Raw genomic sequence first — 16,049 nt, 5'->3', positions numbered from 1 at the left:
CATATCCAATCACACATGATCTCACGCGCGCGCGCACACACACACATCAGCGGGGCCCTGTGTCTTCAGCAGCATTCCTCCAGTGTCAGAGATGGGTGTCCGGGACGATGCGGTAAAAACACCGAGCAGCAGCAACTGCTCTGCGGCTGCCGACACGCCATCTCTCCCCGACAGGCCCGCGGTGTTGTCGCATTGTGGAGAATTGTGGAGGGGGCTGGGGGGTGTATGGCGCACCGCGGTGTTTTTCATGACAATGACAATGAAAGAAACACTGCGGTGTCAGTGTGGACGAAGGCCGATTGAGCCGCAGCAGCAAGTGAATCACCTGTGTCCTTTCCCCTCACACACACACACGCCCGCGCGCACACTCACCAGATGAAGTCCGTGCAGTGGCTGCAGAAGGTTGGCTGCTTGAAGAAGCGCGCGATGAACTTGTGGTTCTTCACCTCGTGCACATTCTTCTGACGGAGGGCTCCCTGACGGGCAAAGCCGCGCGCGCTCTCCGGCACCTCTCCTTCGCTGTTGGGGTCAGCCATCTTAACGAGGAAGCGGCGGCGGTCCGAGAGGAGGAACGAGGGGTGAGGAGAGGGGAGAGAGAGACGCGACGGAGGCGGCGGGGGAGGACGAGTCGTGGTACAGGTGCCGCCTCCTTCTCCTCTTCGCCCCGCTGGCCGCCGCGGTGTCGCTCGTGCTGCCGGTGTTTTTGTGGGTCTGCGTCCAGCTCGCGCTCAAGCTGCTGCAGCTGCTTCTTCCGGCGGGTCCCCGTGCCGCGCGCCTGCTTCCCTCTTCTCACCGATGTGCCGCTGCTTACAACTCTCTCTCTCTCTTCCTCTCTCTCTGTATTTGTGCGTTGACGTGTTGTTTGTGTGGCACACCTCTGAAGCGATCTCTCTCCGTCTATGGCACCACGAGCCCTGCGTTCTTTCACTGTGATGTGACTTCTGGAGACACACGCATCCAAACCAGTCTGAGACGCCAGTTAACAGAAACCAGTGATTGCCCACGAGCCCGTGAGTCAGAGGCCCCTGAAGCTCCGATTTCAGAGAGTCCCTCATTATTAGCCAATCTTGTGACCCCGTTTTCTAAAATAAATCTACCTTTAGTCATAGACTCTTATTTCAGTATAAACATATAGAGAGCATTAGAATTTCAAGTTGAACTCGTGCCTCTGTGTCTGAATGAAAACTTACATTTTTAAATATTTCATTGATTATATACCTCTGACTTGTTCTGTAAAGTGTAATTAGATGTGTCTATTGTCATCAGTGTTTTCAGCATTATTAATGTAGCTTTTCAGAGTCAGTGTGGACTTTGATCATCAGCACCTATTTGTCAATATATATGTAGACAGAGAGTATGGATTCTGGAAGTGAAAAATGTGCTGTTCCTGTAATCATGCAAAGACTCCTACAGTGCAAAGTGGAAACCAGGCGGAGGTACAGTGCAGCCAGGTAAGCCATACTGTTGTCTCTAGATTACAGACAGGCCCACAGTTTGCTTTTCCTTTTAGTCTTATCAGATACAGTAAAACTACTACATAGTCAGAAGCATGAACATTACAAACTGAGTACACAGGACTTTGTGCATTTCTGTGGAGAAACTAAATCAGCAGCTTGTAGAACCACCCTTAGCCTTTACTGTGTTGCTTCAGATCACTGAGGATGTGCAGGAATTTGTTTATGCACAGCTCTCTTTATCAGAAAATTTCAATCAGGTTGAGGTGTGGACTTTGACTGGACCGTTGCAACACCTTCATTCCTTTCTTTTTCAGCCATTGTGGCATAGATTTTGCTGTTCTGTTTTGGGTCATTGCCCTGTTCAGTGATCCAGTGTGGACCAAGCTTTAGCTGATAAACGGAGCTGTTGGTCTCACATTTGACTCTAGAGAAGTTCAAGGCCACCTTAATGACTTCAAGCTCCCCAGGTCCTGTGATTGCAAAACAAACCCAAATCATCACCACTCCTCCACCACGCTCGACAGTTGGTATGATATCAGCCTGTACTGATATGCCGTGTTTTGCTTTTATCAAACATGGCTTCATGCATTGTGGTCAACATTTCCACTTTAGTCTCATATGCTCAAAAGACATTGGTCCACAAGTGTTGTAGTTTGCTCGAGTACAAATTTCCAATCCTAAACCACGCTCCATGTTGTTTTTAGAGAGAAGAGGCTTTCTCCTGGCAACCCTTCCAAACAAGTCATACCTGTTTAGTGTAAATTTAAATGTGCTGTCATGAACTTCACCATTTAACACACTAACTGAGGCCTGAGTTTGAGATGTAGCTCTTCGTGCAACATTCAGTGAAACTGCAAAAAATCAATGTGAACTCTGAGATTGTTGCATCTTGATAACACACACCCAAATGCTCTTTTTTTTTCATAACTGTATTTTAGGGTATATGAATCTGGCAATCTTCTTGTAGAGGAAGCCAGTCAAAATTTATTTTTCAGACATTTTTAGTTTGTGTTTGTTTATTAACAAAACTGCTTTTATTGTCAATTTACATTTTTATATGGCTCTACTAATAATAACAATAATAACAATGTTATTAGAATTGCTATTGTTTTTAATTATAATTATTATTAATTACAATTCTTTTGATTATCAGGGAGGAAACATTGCAAACCATCGCATTTGTAAAACTACTGTTGATTGTTTCAGTATTTTTACATTCAAAATAGCTTAAAAGAATTAATCAGTTGTTATAATTGTCACATATTAGTTTTCTGTCAAGTGACCAGTGTTGGGAAGGTTACTTTTAAAATGTATTCCATTACAGAATACAGAATACATGCCCCAAAATGTATTCTGTAACGTATTCCGTTACGTTACTCAATGAGAGTAACGTATTCTGAATACTTTGGATTACTTAATATATTATCATGCTGTTTACAACTACATGAATGTACTATTGCTGTGATTTATTACTGTTACTGAAGGTCCGCGGCTCCGAACCGTCGTAAAGGGACCTCTGGCTAATACGTCGGTTCGTGTCAGGCTCGTAGCTGAAAACTAGCTTTACTTTGTTGTCTGGGTCAACTTTGCTAGCGAGAGACAGAGAGAGGCATTGAAAGGCTGCTCCAACGGAACTTATTGTTTTTGGAGGAAAACACGAACACGGTGTACAGTCGAGTCTTAATAGCTTACTTACAACTGGGCTCGTCAGGCACTTTTCTTGGCTGCAGTGGTTATTATTATATTTACATGCTTCCAGCTCCCGTTTTTGCTCGATGACAACTCGTACTTTTCCTTTTTCTCCCTCCCTCGCTCACAGACACATAACGGGTATGGCAGTCCATTCTCCCTGCAGCACGGACTACACTGCCTATGATGCTACATTCTTTAGAGCTATACCGGTAGCATTCTGCCTATTAGCTTAGCACAACAACAACAGGCGCTCTCTCACCCAGGAAACACGCAGAGAGAGAGCGTCACCTTGTAACCATGGCAACCGTAACGCTGCCGCCTGGAACAACAGAACGTAGCTGTCAAACAAAACTCAAACAGTCCTGACCCGCGACAATATGAAACAGGGAAGTACCACCGTGTAATCCATTTATTTCAACAAAGTAACTGTATTCTAAATACCACCTTTTTAAACGGTAACTGTAACGGAATACAGTTACTCATATTTTGTATTTTAAATACGTAACGGCGGTACATGTATTCCGTTACTCCCCAACACTGCAAGTGACTCACTGATTAATCAAATAATCCTTTCAGTGTTAGAGTGCTCATTGGTTCCTCGAGAAATAAACACACTGGCAAGTACAAAGCAGGTCAAGTATGTACAGTATGCATTTAATCTGACGTTTCAGCAGGTTGAACTAGCCGAGGTAAACGCAGCATGTTGCTCCAGGCATCTTTTTTTAAAACTGACAGGCTGTGGTAAAGTCTTGCTTAAGCTTCCTGTGCAGGCTACTGATATGAGGTTGGGATCACGAAGGAAGATAAATGTATTAATTCACCCAAATCTCACAAGACTGCATTTTTTTTCTGTCCCTGGGAGTTTGCAAGTCAGTTATTTTTGTTAGAGAATTGTAATTGCTTGAATTGAACATCAGTTAAGACATGTCAGCTTAGCTCTACAATAATCTTGTCCTGTTATATTTTTAAAATGACAGAAGGGAGGCGAGGTTTTTCAGTGTAAAACCAGGAGAATTCAGAGCTGTATCGGGAGGATTGACCAAAAATGTTTTGTTTTTCTCATTGTCTTGTTAAACACTAATTAAACCTCTTCAAACCTTTATTGGATCGGGCTTTCCGGTTATCTGACCAAATACAGAAGTGTCGCCTTCGTGTCCGAATGAGCACCTTAAACACTTCTACGGTAAAGCTACCATGGGTGGGGCCTTTGCAATATTTGAATATACCTTTCCACTTACAACAAGTCAGGATGCATTCCATCAGATTAATAAAAACTAACACATGAAATTACAGTATGCAGACCTGCCTCTTGTAAATCTTGAGTCTCCAAAAGACTGTTAGGGAGAACAGCCTCACTGGGGTCAAGCAAAAACTGACTGTTACACTGTGATCTCTGACACAGTTATATATGTTAAACAGGCTTTTTTTTCTGCACACACAATGACCTGAATATGACAAAACATCATAGGAATAGTTGTTTGTTGGAGGTGCACACAGCAGTCTCCACCATTCATATTTTCCTTATAATATAATATTAATAATATAAAAATAATAATAATTTTATCTATAGGCACCTTTCAGACCCTCAAGGTCACCTTACAATAACACAAGAACAATAGCAGCAATAAAATATAATAAACATGGCAAAATAAAATTTAGACATAAGGTAAAAAATAATTAATTACTTAGTTACTTAGTTACTTTTTAAAAACATGATTTACAACCTGAATAGGTGATAAAGCGATAGATCTTTCAGCCCAATTCTACTTTTTCTACATAATCATCATACAAAATGTAATCAAATGGAAAACTCTCTTTTTAAAACTTGTTTCGTTAGTTTTAATCTTTTAACTTAATGCATGAAGCAAAATTTTAATTATATGCACCATTCTCTGACTGGAAGAAATTAGTTTAACATTTAAACCTATTTTCTGCACATTCCAGCATATATATATATATATATATATATATATATATATATATATATATAATTTTTTTTTTTTTTTTTTTTTTTTTTTTTTTTTTTTTTTTGTGCTTACACTCACTCTTTCAGATGCAAGTAAAACACAGCAGAAAATAAATAAAGTCAAAGACTAGCGGTCCTTTTGCTCTATTTTCACCTGTAAAGAAGGAGTAGAGTAGGCGGAGGTTTATCCTGGTGCAGGTGTGCCGCAGCGGTCAGTGGAAGGATACGCAGTTTCTCTGTGAGTTTCTCATTATGTCGTAGCTACTCGGTGCTTGCTTGGAAGTTTAGGGGTTTTTTTTCGCTGTAAAAAGAAGTTTTCTTCCCACGCACAGCGGACACTAATGTTTTTGTCACTTTTTACGGAATCAAACTCAAAATAAGGTCAGTACTTCCACGCTTTAAACGCTGCACGCTCATACTCTCTCCCGCACTCGATATATTATCCATTGTTGATCTGCACACAGCTGTTGTCATGAACATTACACTCGCTTAGGTCACTGTCATGAGACATTCTCGCAAGAAAATCACGGTTTTAGTAACGCAGTAACGCAGCATTCCTACGGGAAAGTAACGGTAATCTAATTACCGTTTTTGCAATAGTAATCCCTTACTTTACTCGTTACTTGAAAAAAGTAATCGGATTACAGTAACGCGTTACAAGTAACGCGTTACTGCCCATCTCTGGTCCTCAACACAAAAACAGGATCAACCAGGCTCGAACAGCCAGATAATGTTCTATACTTCACTCTGTGCAGCTGTTAGAGTGACAAAGGTTATCTGATCGGTTCATTAAAATGTACTAAAATGTGTATGGGTGTTTGTCTATATAACCACAAATGGCCACTTCATTAGGTACATCTGTTCATCTGCTCATTAACACAAATATCTAGTCAGCCAATCACGTGGTAGCAAATGTGCTTTTAAGTATGTATACAAAGCGAAGATGACCTGCTTGAAGTACAAACTGAGCATCTGATTGGGGAACAAAGGGGATTTAAGTGACTTTGAATGTGGCATGGTTGTTGGTGCCAGACAGGCTGGTCTGAATATTTCAGAAAGTGCTGATCTACTGAGTTTTTCAGCCCATAACCATCTCTAGGGTTTACAGATAATGGTCTGGAAAAGAGAAAATATCCTGTGAGCTGCAGCTCTCTGGGTGAAAATGCCTTGTGGCAGTCAGAGGCTCCAGACTGCTGAAAGGTGAGAGGAAGGCAACAGTAACTCTACCACTGTTACAGCCAAGGTATGCAACAGAGCACCTCTGAATGCACAACATGCATGCCCTCATCAGTCTTGATTTCTGATGCAACATTGAGATGATTGCATAAACAACAAGAAAGCATGGATGCATCCTGCCTTGCATCAGTGTTTCAGGTGGTGTAAGGGATACTTAATTGGTACACTCAGTACCAACTGTACAGCAGTACCAGCATTATTTAACACCACAGCCCATCTGAGTGTTGTTACTGACCATGTTGATGCCTTCACGATCATAGCATAGTCTTTTTTTATACACCATGTCACAAAACTCATATCATCTCAAGGGAATTCAAGGGAATCTTCTTGGACATGACAATGAGTTCATTGTACTCCAAAGTCAGCCAACTGAGCATCTGAGGAGTGTTTCCAGCAACCGCTGAGGTAGGGGGCCAACCCAGTGCTAGCATGTGTACCCAATAAAGTGGTCAGTGAGTGTACATCTAAAAGACAGAAAGCTATTGCTGCAATGAGAAAATCAGCAATGTTGTATTGCTGAAAAGTGTTTTTATAGTGATTAAAGTAACACACTGAATTAATATTCTGTTATTTGCTACTCACATTTGCACAATCCACATGTGATCCATAAAACAAGGTATACAAGTCTATTTAAAGTGTAGGCGGTGGGGTGTTTCCTTTGATTCCTGTTTATATTAAACGCTGTTCCTTCAGTCTCTCTGGAATGGCAGCGTTATGTGTAGGAGGTTATGTGTGAATGACGGAAACCTCTGCCTTTTATGAATATTTGAACCTGTCATGTTACAGGTTTCATGTGAGAAAATGGGCTAAAAGGTGTCAGTCTGTCACCTTCCCACAACTCAGAGCAGCCATTCCAGCAATCAGTTTTAGCTGCAATGATGGCTTTAATGATTGAATGAAAACAAGAGTCTCAGTTGGCATGACTAAGATGATTGTGTAGGAATTCACGTGCAAAACATTTTTAGCACACTAAAATAAGATCAAAAGATCAAGTCACACTTATCAGTGGCAGATAACCTCACTGGTTGCTTTTCACCTATATTTTCCCCGTCTGCATGTGATGCTTCTCGCTATTAAAGAAAACTGAAAAACAGTAAAATGCTTTTTATTTCCCATGCCTTTTTTAAGGTCAACATAATCTAGAGATCTAATTTTAATTACATTTCACTTAAAAAAATTTATTTTTAAATGTTTGTGTATGGAAAATATGTGAGCGTTATGTCTCTAGAGAGAAGTCTGATGGGAAAAAAATCATAAAAGTAGGCAAAAGATCACGCTAATCACTGATAAACAGTGAATTCAACAAGAATATGCTTGTGTAATAGTCGGAATATCTGGAAAAACAGGTAAACAGGTGTTGCTGGAGTTTGTAGACACTCTGAGGCAAATATCTGTGTAGTTTAGATACTGGTGTTTATAATGAGTGTTTATGGGATTAAGCTTTCCACCATTAGTCTGTGGTGCAAATGTTCAATAAATTGCTTGAAAAAAAATCTAAGGGCTCATTTTTTCTAGGAAATACACAGGCAGTGTTGGAACTGCTGTCCTGTGCAAACTTGTTCAAGCTCTGAACTTGATCCAAATTTCACTCACACTCCCATTTTTCCTTTGAACACCACTTCTGCCAAAACAGAGGTGACAGATCAGTCCAGCACTGAACATGGTCGACGGTAGCAGAAGTACAAACAGAAACTGAGATGGACCTGGCGCGTTGCCTGTTTTCATGCCCGTGCACAAATAATTGAACTCTTTGGAAAGTAGGTGTGAGAGTCTGGGAAACTCAGCCAGGTAGTAAAGTACTTTCACACCATTGTAAACTGAACAACTTGGCAGAAGTTCCTCTGCTTTTAAATGATTTTTAGTTTAAAGAACTCCGTAGTGCTGTTTATCTTCACTGATTTTGCTTTTGTGTTTGTTTTGATCATCCCTAAATCAATAAATTGTGTCAAATTAAAGCCTTGCTTCGTTCCAAAGGTTGATTCATTTCCTGCCAACTCTAGAAATGTTCCAGGACGTTTGTTCACTCTCTATGGAGTGCGAGGCAGATCTCACTGCACACTTTCACCATTTCCACCTGTTCAAGTGCCCATTCATACAAATATCTAATCAGTCAATCACATGGGAGCAACTCTGTGCATTTAGAGATGTAGAGATAGTCAAGACAAACTGAGTATCGAGGTATGCAAAAGAGCACGTCAATGCACACACCAGTTGAACTCAACTGATTTGATGGGCTACAGCAGCAGAGGACAATACTGGATGCTACAGCTTTCAGCTAAGAGCAGGAAACTGAGATTAAAGCCAGCGTGAGGTCAGATTTAGGCATAAACAGCATGAAAGCCATTATCCATCCGGTCTTGTATCAACACTTCATCCTGCTGGTGTTGGTGTAAGGATGTTGGTACACTTTGGGCCTCTTACCACCAACTGAGCATCATTTCAGCACTGCAGCATTGCTGACGATGTCCACACCATGACCACACTGCACCAATCAAAGTAAGTAAGATAATGCACCATGTAACAAGGTCCAGATCATCTTAATCTGGTTTCTTGAAAGTGACAATGGGTTCACTGTACTCAAATGAGCTCCAGAGTTTCTCAGTTCAACAGAGCCCCTTTGGGGTGTGATGGAACAGGAGATTCACATCATAAAAGTGTAGTTTGACGCTGTCGTGTCTGTATATACCAAAATAAGTAAAGCCCACTTGTTTTGCCTGATATTCTCTGTTTTTTATCATAATACGATTATTTGATCTCGGGTAAACTGCAGATTATAGTTTGGTATTTGGTATATAAAAATAGAGAGATTTTATAAAATAAATAATAGGGTGGCATTTCCAGCATAAAGGTTCATTTAAAAATAACTTAAATAAATAAATAAAAATAATATTTTATAGCTTCATTGGCTGGGCATGTCTGCAGGACCACATAAATTGTAGTCTCCCGCCTTCTAGTGGCTCAGTCAAGGAAAAGCAAATTCCACCGTTTTTTGTTTGCGTAACTGTGGGCGAGCTCCTCCCACCAGGCCACAGGCTATTGGTTAATACTCTAAGCAAAACCACGTGGTTGGTCAGCGGGTGCTGTCCGTTAAACCTGTACGGAACAGCTTCCACACGCCCGATCGTTGTGTAAGCGTCTGTCCCACCATTGAACCTGCGGTAAGTATCACCTAGACGAAGCTCAGGCTGTAGTGAATGTGTGAAGAGGGAAAATAACTTTGTGTTTTCCTCAGTCATGCCGACGTCACCTGTTAAAACGAGGATCCCCCTCACCAGCTTTGGACACTTGGTAACAGAGGTGAAGGTAGGAAGGGGGCTTGATCCGGGGATTTCCAGGTGAAATGAAACGATGCATGCGGTGAAGGGGGATTTAGCTGCTACAGAATGGATATGAAGGGGTTTAAAAGACAAACGGGAGGGTGGGGGGTCTATAATAAACATTAAGGGGGGTCTTAATGTTTAGGTTATCATTTATGTGTTATAGTGTCATCAATAAGCAGCAGTACCAGTTACCTTTGTCCTGCTTTTTCTTCTCTGATGGATCTGCCCAGTGAATGAAGCACATTTCCACAAGCAGCACAACGTCTTTATTACCTTTGACTTTATTATGTAAGATTGTATTTGGCTGCTATTCTGTACAAGTGAAATTCAACTGAAAGAGGCAGGAAGCAGACCAGCTATTAAAAGAATATACGGAGGGCAACAAAAAAGACGGATCCTTAAAACTTGGGCTAAAAACAGTCTGTGGAAACTAAAATCATCCAAAAATCCCAGTAAGACTTACATCATACATGCCTGTAACTGTACTACAGACAGATTAAACAATGAATGGGATTGTGGGGAATTTCCTTAAAGATCAGAATCTCCACCAGGAGGACCCGGGGCCCCACTGCACAAGTGTTAGGTCTGAAATTCGTGTCTGAGGATTTCATCCTGGAACCTAAAAGCAGTCAGGGCACCGCCGGTTAACACGTGGAGATCTTCTCAGACGCACTGCTAAAAAACGGTCATGCAGGAAGATGTTGCATAATTCAGCTGCATCTGCAGGCTCTTTCACATCTGTCGTATGTGCTCAGTGAGTAAAGATAATGCGGCACCAGAGGTGCACCTGCCAGCTGTAAAACAAGTGCTAGGTGAGCTGCACAGAGCAGGTCCCACCGAGTCACAATGGCTTTTGCTTCCTGACTGGACTGATCAATATGCCTGAAGTGTTACTGTGATGATGGATCAGACTAGAGAGTTTGGGGTTTTTTTAATTATAAAATAAAGACCTGTTTATTAGCCTCTTAAATGTCAATGTAAATTGTTTATTTATTTATTTGTTTGTTTGTTTGTTTGGTGGCATTTATAATTTCTTAGTACCTTCTAGATGCCAGCTCCTCTGATTAATATATTTTAAAAGACTTCTCTTTTAAGTAACAAGGTGCCAAAAATAAAATATAAATAGACTAAAACATTAAAAATGCTTGCTTTATTTGGCTCAGCGTGTATGCAGGAAGGGATGTAAATGACAAACATATTATTTAGATGCTAAAATGTTAACTGTAAACTTATTTATTCCTTCATTCATTTGATCTATATTTGCAATCCTTTTGTTTGACCACTTGGGGGCAGCAGTCAATTTTATCTGAACACTTGTGGATCTGCTTTTTAGTCCTACACATATGCATGAAGTACTCTTTGTTACAAGGGAGCAGCCACCCGTATATTTTTATTATATACATGAAGTACACAAGTAAGAATAATATATACCTTTAACTGTTGGTTTGTGCTGGTGAAAAGTGTCAGTGAGCTTGGGTTAAGGCAGGGATGTCCAACTCCAGGCCTCAAGGGCCGGTGTCCTGCAGGTTTTAGATATCATCCTGGGCCAGCCACCTGAATTAAATGATAAGTTCATTACCAGGCCTCTAGAGGACTTCAAGACATGTTGAGGAGGTAATTTAGCAATTTAAATCAGCTCAAGGACACATCTAAAACCTGCAGGACACCGGCCCTTGAAGCCTGGAGTTGGACACCCCGGGGTTAAGGCTTGCTTCTGCACTGGAGCTGTAATGTGCTCAGTGCTGCCCCCTGCGCTGGCAATGCAGAAGACACCACTGTGAGGTGGCCGGGCTACTTTTAAACTGTGTAAAAGGGAACCACAGATTCCCGTTGTCATATGATGCGTTATTATTAGTAGTAGTAAAACATGAAATGCTGACTGTAAGCAGTTTTAAAGTTACTAAGCGATTGATTCAAGAGAAAATAAACAGAAGACAGGATGTTTTTCATTTCAGTCTCAGTGATATTGTAGTTCATTCTTTAATGAAAGCTACAATTTAAAAACTATATGGACAAGAAAGTGAGAGTTTTTTTTTAACTTGTTTGTATATAGATCTAGCTTTATATTCTTTCTTATTGTGTGCCATCTGTAATGTTTGACTCAAATACCCCACAGAACTGGACAGCATAGTGAGCTCCCATCCTCTGTCAACCTGTCACCCTTAACCCACGAAGTTCAGGAACTGTGGGATATGATGTTTGTTTAATTGTCATGTAAATGTTAGGCAAGACTGTCACATTTGTTATTTTTCATTAATAGTAGTACTATTCTTGTACATATCAACAGGAGTTTGACTTCAGTTTTCCTACACCGCTCCTTCCAGCTGTAGAGCTGCTGCTGGTTTCAGCTGTTGTTGTTTCAGGCTCCATTTGTCTGTTTGAAGGGGAAGGTGGATATAAGACTGCTGTTGTAACCACAAGAAGAAGAAAAACAAAACAAGCTCACCGCTGATTTTCAAAAATTATTTCAGTTGCACTTTTTCAACTTTTATTGACGTGGTTTCACGTATAAGGTTTCAGGAGGAACAAGAGTTTCCTCTCTGCTATTATAATAATATGAACCATAGCGGCAGGAGAAATCAGCAAGATGAAGAGGAGCATTGTGTCCCTCCTCTACCCTGGCTCACTTTATCTAATGTTCGTAATGGGAAACTATTTCCCTCTTCACAAGAATTCTTTCATTTCCTCGTAGTTTACTGTAAACCTGATGTTCTAGATGAATGGTTCCCTTCATGGAAATCAGTGCATGTGACAAACGCGTAATTGTTGTCCCAAGTCTGGGTAATCAGACAGACAACAATAACCGTCCTGACATTTATCAAGCACAGGATTAGTTTGGATGTAAACGACAATCACATAAAGCTCACAGGCTTAAAGTGCTAGTAAAGTATACCTATGTTTTTTGTTTTGTTTTTTTCCTCTCATGCTAGCTGAGTATGAAACACAAACCATGTGATAAAGTAAGCTTTGTTTAGCACAAAGTGCTGCCTGGCTGAAGTCCACTCACCACTGGCTGTAAAACCACAGCTTAGTCGGTTTCACACCTTGGTTTTTGTATGCATGATGCAAATGAGATGTGGTATGGCAGTTTGCGAGTTTTACAAATACAGGTTCTCACATTTGTTAGCTTTTTACAGAGCCATGCTAGCAGTTTCCCTCTTTTTGTGCTAGGATAGCTAACAGCGGTCTGACTGTAGCGTAGCATTCGCTGTTTAGAGTCGTTTATATGGATTCTAATTTATTGTTTTAGGAATAAAAGTGATCGATAAAATATGCTGCTTATATTCTTTCACTTTTTTGGAGTCTGTTGACTCCAAAGGTTTGATATTTAATAACTACTGCTTTTAATGTTTTTGCATTGAATTGGTGTAACAAAATATAAGTGTTCAGGCCCTACAGGTTTGGAAATGATGTTCAGGTTGGGCCAGTTTGACTGCTAAGTGAAAATAAGGCACTTTAGGATCATTTTGGTTTGACAACAGTGTAACAACTCACCACAACAAACCATTCAAGTATGTGGGAGTTTCCATCCTCTCCTCTGCCTAACGATTGTAGTTTTTTTGGCCCCTCTCTTGCAGACATCCTTTCTGTCTGCTCTCGATCCTCTCTGTTCCTTTGTTTTCACACTCTTCTTCTTCTTTCAGCTGCTCCCTTCAGGGGTTGTCACAGTGGATAATCTGCCTTCTGCTCTGTCTGTAGCATCGTCCTCTGTCACACCAAGCCCTCTACATGTCCTCCTTCACTACATCCACGAACCTCCTCCGTGGTCTTTGTTTTATTTATATATACACACACACACACACACACACACACATATATATATATATATATATATATATATATATATATATATATATATGTGTGTGTGTGTGTGTGTGTGTGTGTGTGTGTATGTATATATATATATGTGTGTGTGTGTGTGTTATAATCAATAATTATATTCCTGTAACATCATGTATATTACTCAAGTGTCATTACATATGTGAATGATTATAACTTTTACTTAAGTAAAACGTCTAATTACTTTTTTACCCTCAAAAGTCAACAAGATTATGTTTAAATTGTTATTCAGGTCCGCTTTTCACATAATAACTCTGCATTAGGACTCAGGGCTGCATATGAGCTTGAACTTGCTTCCCTCCCCCATTTGCCATCCAATTTTTTAAAATCATTTAAACACCCCTGATATCCTCTGTGCTTCCTCTGCAAATGTCCAAACCATCTCAACCTTGCCTCTATAGTTATGTCTCCAAACCGCTCGACCTGAGCTGTTCCTCTGATATGCTCATTTATAAGGTCCAATGTCCATATAATGTCTATATAATGTCCATTCTTGTCGATCCCAGTGAAAAATCTTATCTTTAGCTTGGCTTCCTGTTTTTTTTGTGGGTCTTACCATCTCCAAACCATAGTTCACAGTAGATCTCACATCCCGTCTTGTAAACCTTCCTTTCCCTTTCTTGCTTTCCCTTTCACTCTTGCCATTGTTTTCAATCTGGTGTGTGAAACGAATGTTTTAACTTGACCCCACTTCTGCACCATCTCGTCTTTATGAGCATGCCTCTTTCACCCTCTCCTTTTCATTTCTTATTTAGTGAACCTGAGCTCCTGTGTATTTGTGCCCACTAGCATACACTGACACGATTGGTCAAAAAAACTCAATAGGGGAAAAAAAAGGCATGTGACACATGCAGCAATCAAATATATTAACAATATAAATCATTTTAATAAAAGGAATCATCACAATACATTTCAAAAATCGGTTCAAAGGGTGTCCCACTTTAACTGAAATGAATGACCCAATTTATCTAATACATTACGGTAAACTGGGCCAGGAGGTAAAGAGATTTCTCTTCATTTTACAAAATTTTATCCGAGAAAGATCATCATAACAAGGGTTGTAAATTTAGAGATGTCTCTTTGCTTGTTATTGATTTATTAACCTTATTAACAAGTAAGATTTCATATGTTCGTTCACTTGTCATTTGACAGTTTCAAAACGAGGTGTTCCCCTTAGCAACCTCAGACCAAATAAGATCTAATGCTAAATATCAGGTAGTGTTTTAGCACCAGTTTAAAATGCCTTGCAGTCAGTCACCAGCTGTTAACCTTTAAAGAGATGAGATGCTAAGATCCTAAAATAACCCACTTTACCTACAGGCCCAATTTTCACCCAGAGCAACCACCTTTTTTTTTTCCACTGCTCAGCAGACAAAAAAGTAGCAGTTAAAAAAATGTGAAATTTGTAGACTTGAGAAATGTTATTAGCTTGTTTATTAAGGGAAAACGCTTAGGATGTTGCTACAGAGTTTAATGCTAATGGCTGTGGAAGCTGAGCTAGGGTCACGTAGTACAGGTTCACGACCAAATCAGCTTCATCAAATTCAGACGGTATGCTGGGTGTGATCTCAATTACTGGTAACAAGTGTGCAATCCTACTGTTGCTTTATCACGCTACTCACAGAAAAACGTGTCTCTACATGCAAAGGTATGCACGTTCCACATCATCTATTTCTAAAATAAATTGCTTAATTTCTTCATAAAGTTTTCATATTGCAGCATTTATTAGATTAGATTAGATTCCATGAAAAAACACAATAATAATTCCTTAATTAAAAAACGCAGAGTGCGCTTACTCAAGCTTTGTTATTGGTTTTTCTTTTGTTTATTTTCCATAAGTCTTCTCATCATTTAATCTGGTGCTTTCACATTCATTCTGACTGGGTTTGCATAATTCTGAGGGCATTCATCATGTGCTTCTATTGTATGTGTTTGTTTGCTAGCTTTTATTTTCTGTTTTCTTCATCTTTTATTTTATATCTTTCAATGCACTTTTTTTTTTAAAACGTCTTGGAAATGTGTCAAAAAATATCACAGATCTGATCTCAGCGCTTCCTCTTACTGTTTCTGTGTGCTCTGTGTTTTAGAGACAGCTGTTTGGCATTGAGGCCCCTTCTTCTGTGGAACTGACGGGTTGGAGGAAATACTTTAATAGCTACACTCTGCAGGGTCGCAGAAATGTACTTAACCAGCACACACTTTTATACACACACACACACACATCTTTATAGAGATATTACACACTGGCATGCCGACTCCTCACAATCCCAAATGTTTCCTTCTCTTCTCTGCAGTGTGTATTGGCTACTTATGGGATCTTTGCAGTAACGGCAGCTGCCTACTTGATGCTTAGACAGAAGAAAGAAGAAAACCAGACATCCACCTCCACGGCCTGAGAGGCTAACGTCTTGCAGTCATGCGTTTTCTCTGTGATGTGAGGGGTACTGCACCTTCAAATGTGTCAGCTGCAAGTTACAGAGTGTTAATAAATGCTTTGTCCGTGCTTGTCTGATCATTATTCATTGATATAATGAACAA

The 16,049-nt window shown here is 40.2% G+C and overlaps 2 protein-coding genes across 3 annotated transcripts in view; one reads left to right on the top strand and one right to left on the bottom strand.

Moving 5' to 3' along the window:
- prkcba (protein kinase C, beta a) overlaps nucleotides 1–927 on the bottom strand; it is a 37,842-nt gene extending 36,915 nt beyond the window's left edge. Inside the window, exon 1 of one of the 2 annotated variants that reach the window (XM_087841647.1) lies at nucleotides 373–927. In XM_087841647.1, the coding sequence (XP_087697773.1) occupies nucleotides 373–536 (164 nt within the window). In that variant the 5' untranslated portion in view covers nucleotides 537–927. The remainder of the gene's footprint in view (nucleotides 1–372) is intronic. The other variant, XM_087841646.1, reaches the window with a different exon arrangement.
- An 8,483-nt stretch (nucleotides 928–9,410) lies between these two features.
- On the top strand, nucleotides 9,411–16,014 carry LOC118454589 (uncharacterized). The gene is made up of 4 exons (XM_087841645.1): nucleotides 9,411–9,509; nucleotides 9,584–9,654; nucleotides 15,599–15,691; nucleotides 15,806–16,014. Exons 2-4 carry the CDS (start codon nucleotides 9,586–9,588, stop codon nucleotides 15,905–15,907), a joined length of 264 nt encoding a protein of 87 aa, XP_087697771.1. The 5' UTR covers nucleotides 9,411–9,509; nucleotides 9,584–9,585; the 3' UTR covers nucleotides 15,908–16,014.
- The last annotated feature ends 35 nt before the right edge of the window (nucleotides 16,015–16,049 follow it).

Source organism: Neolamprologus brichardi, chromosome 6 (assembly GCF_056152115.1).
Source record: "Neolamprologus brichardi isolate AB-2024 chromosome 6, ASM5615211v1, whole genome shotgun sequence".
NCBI classification, from domain to species: Eukaryota; Metazoa; Chordata; class Actinopteri; order Cichliformes; family Cichlidae; genus Neolamprologus; species Neolamprologus brichardi.
This window is presented reverse-complemented; position numbering and strand designations above follow the sequence as displayed.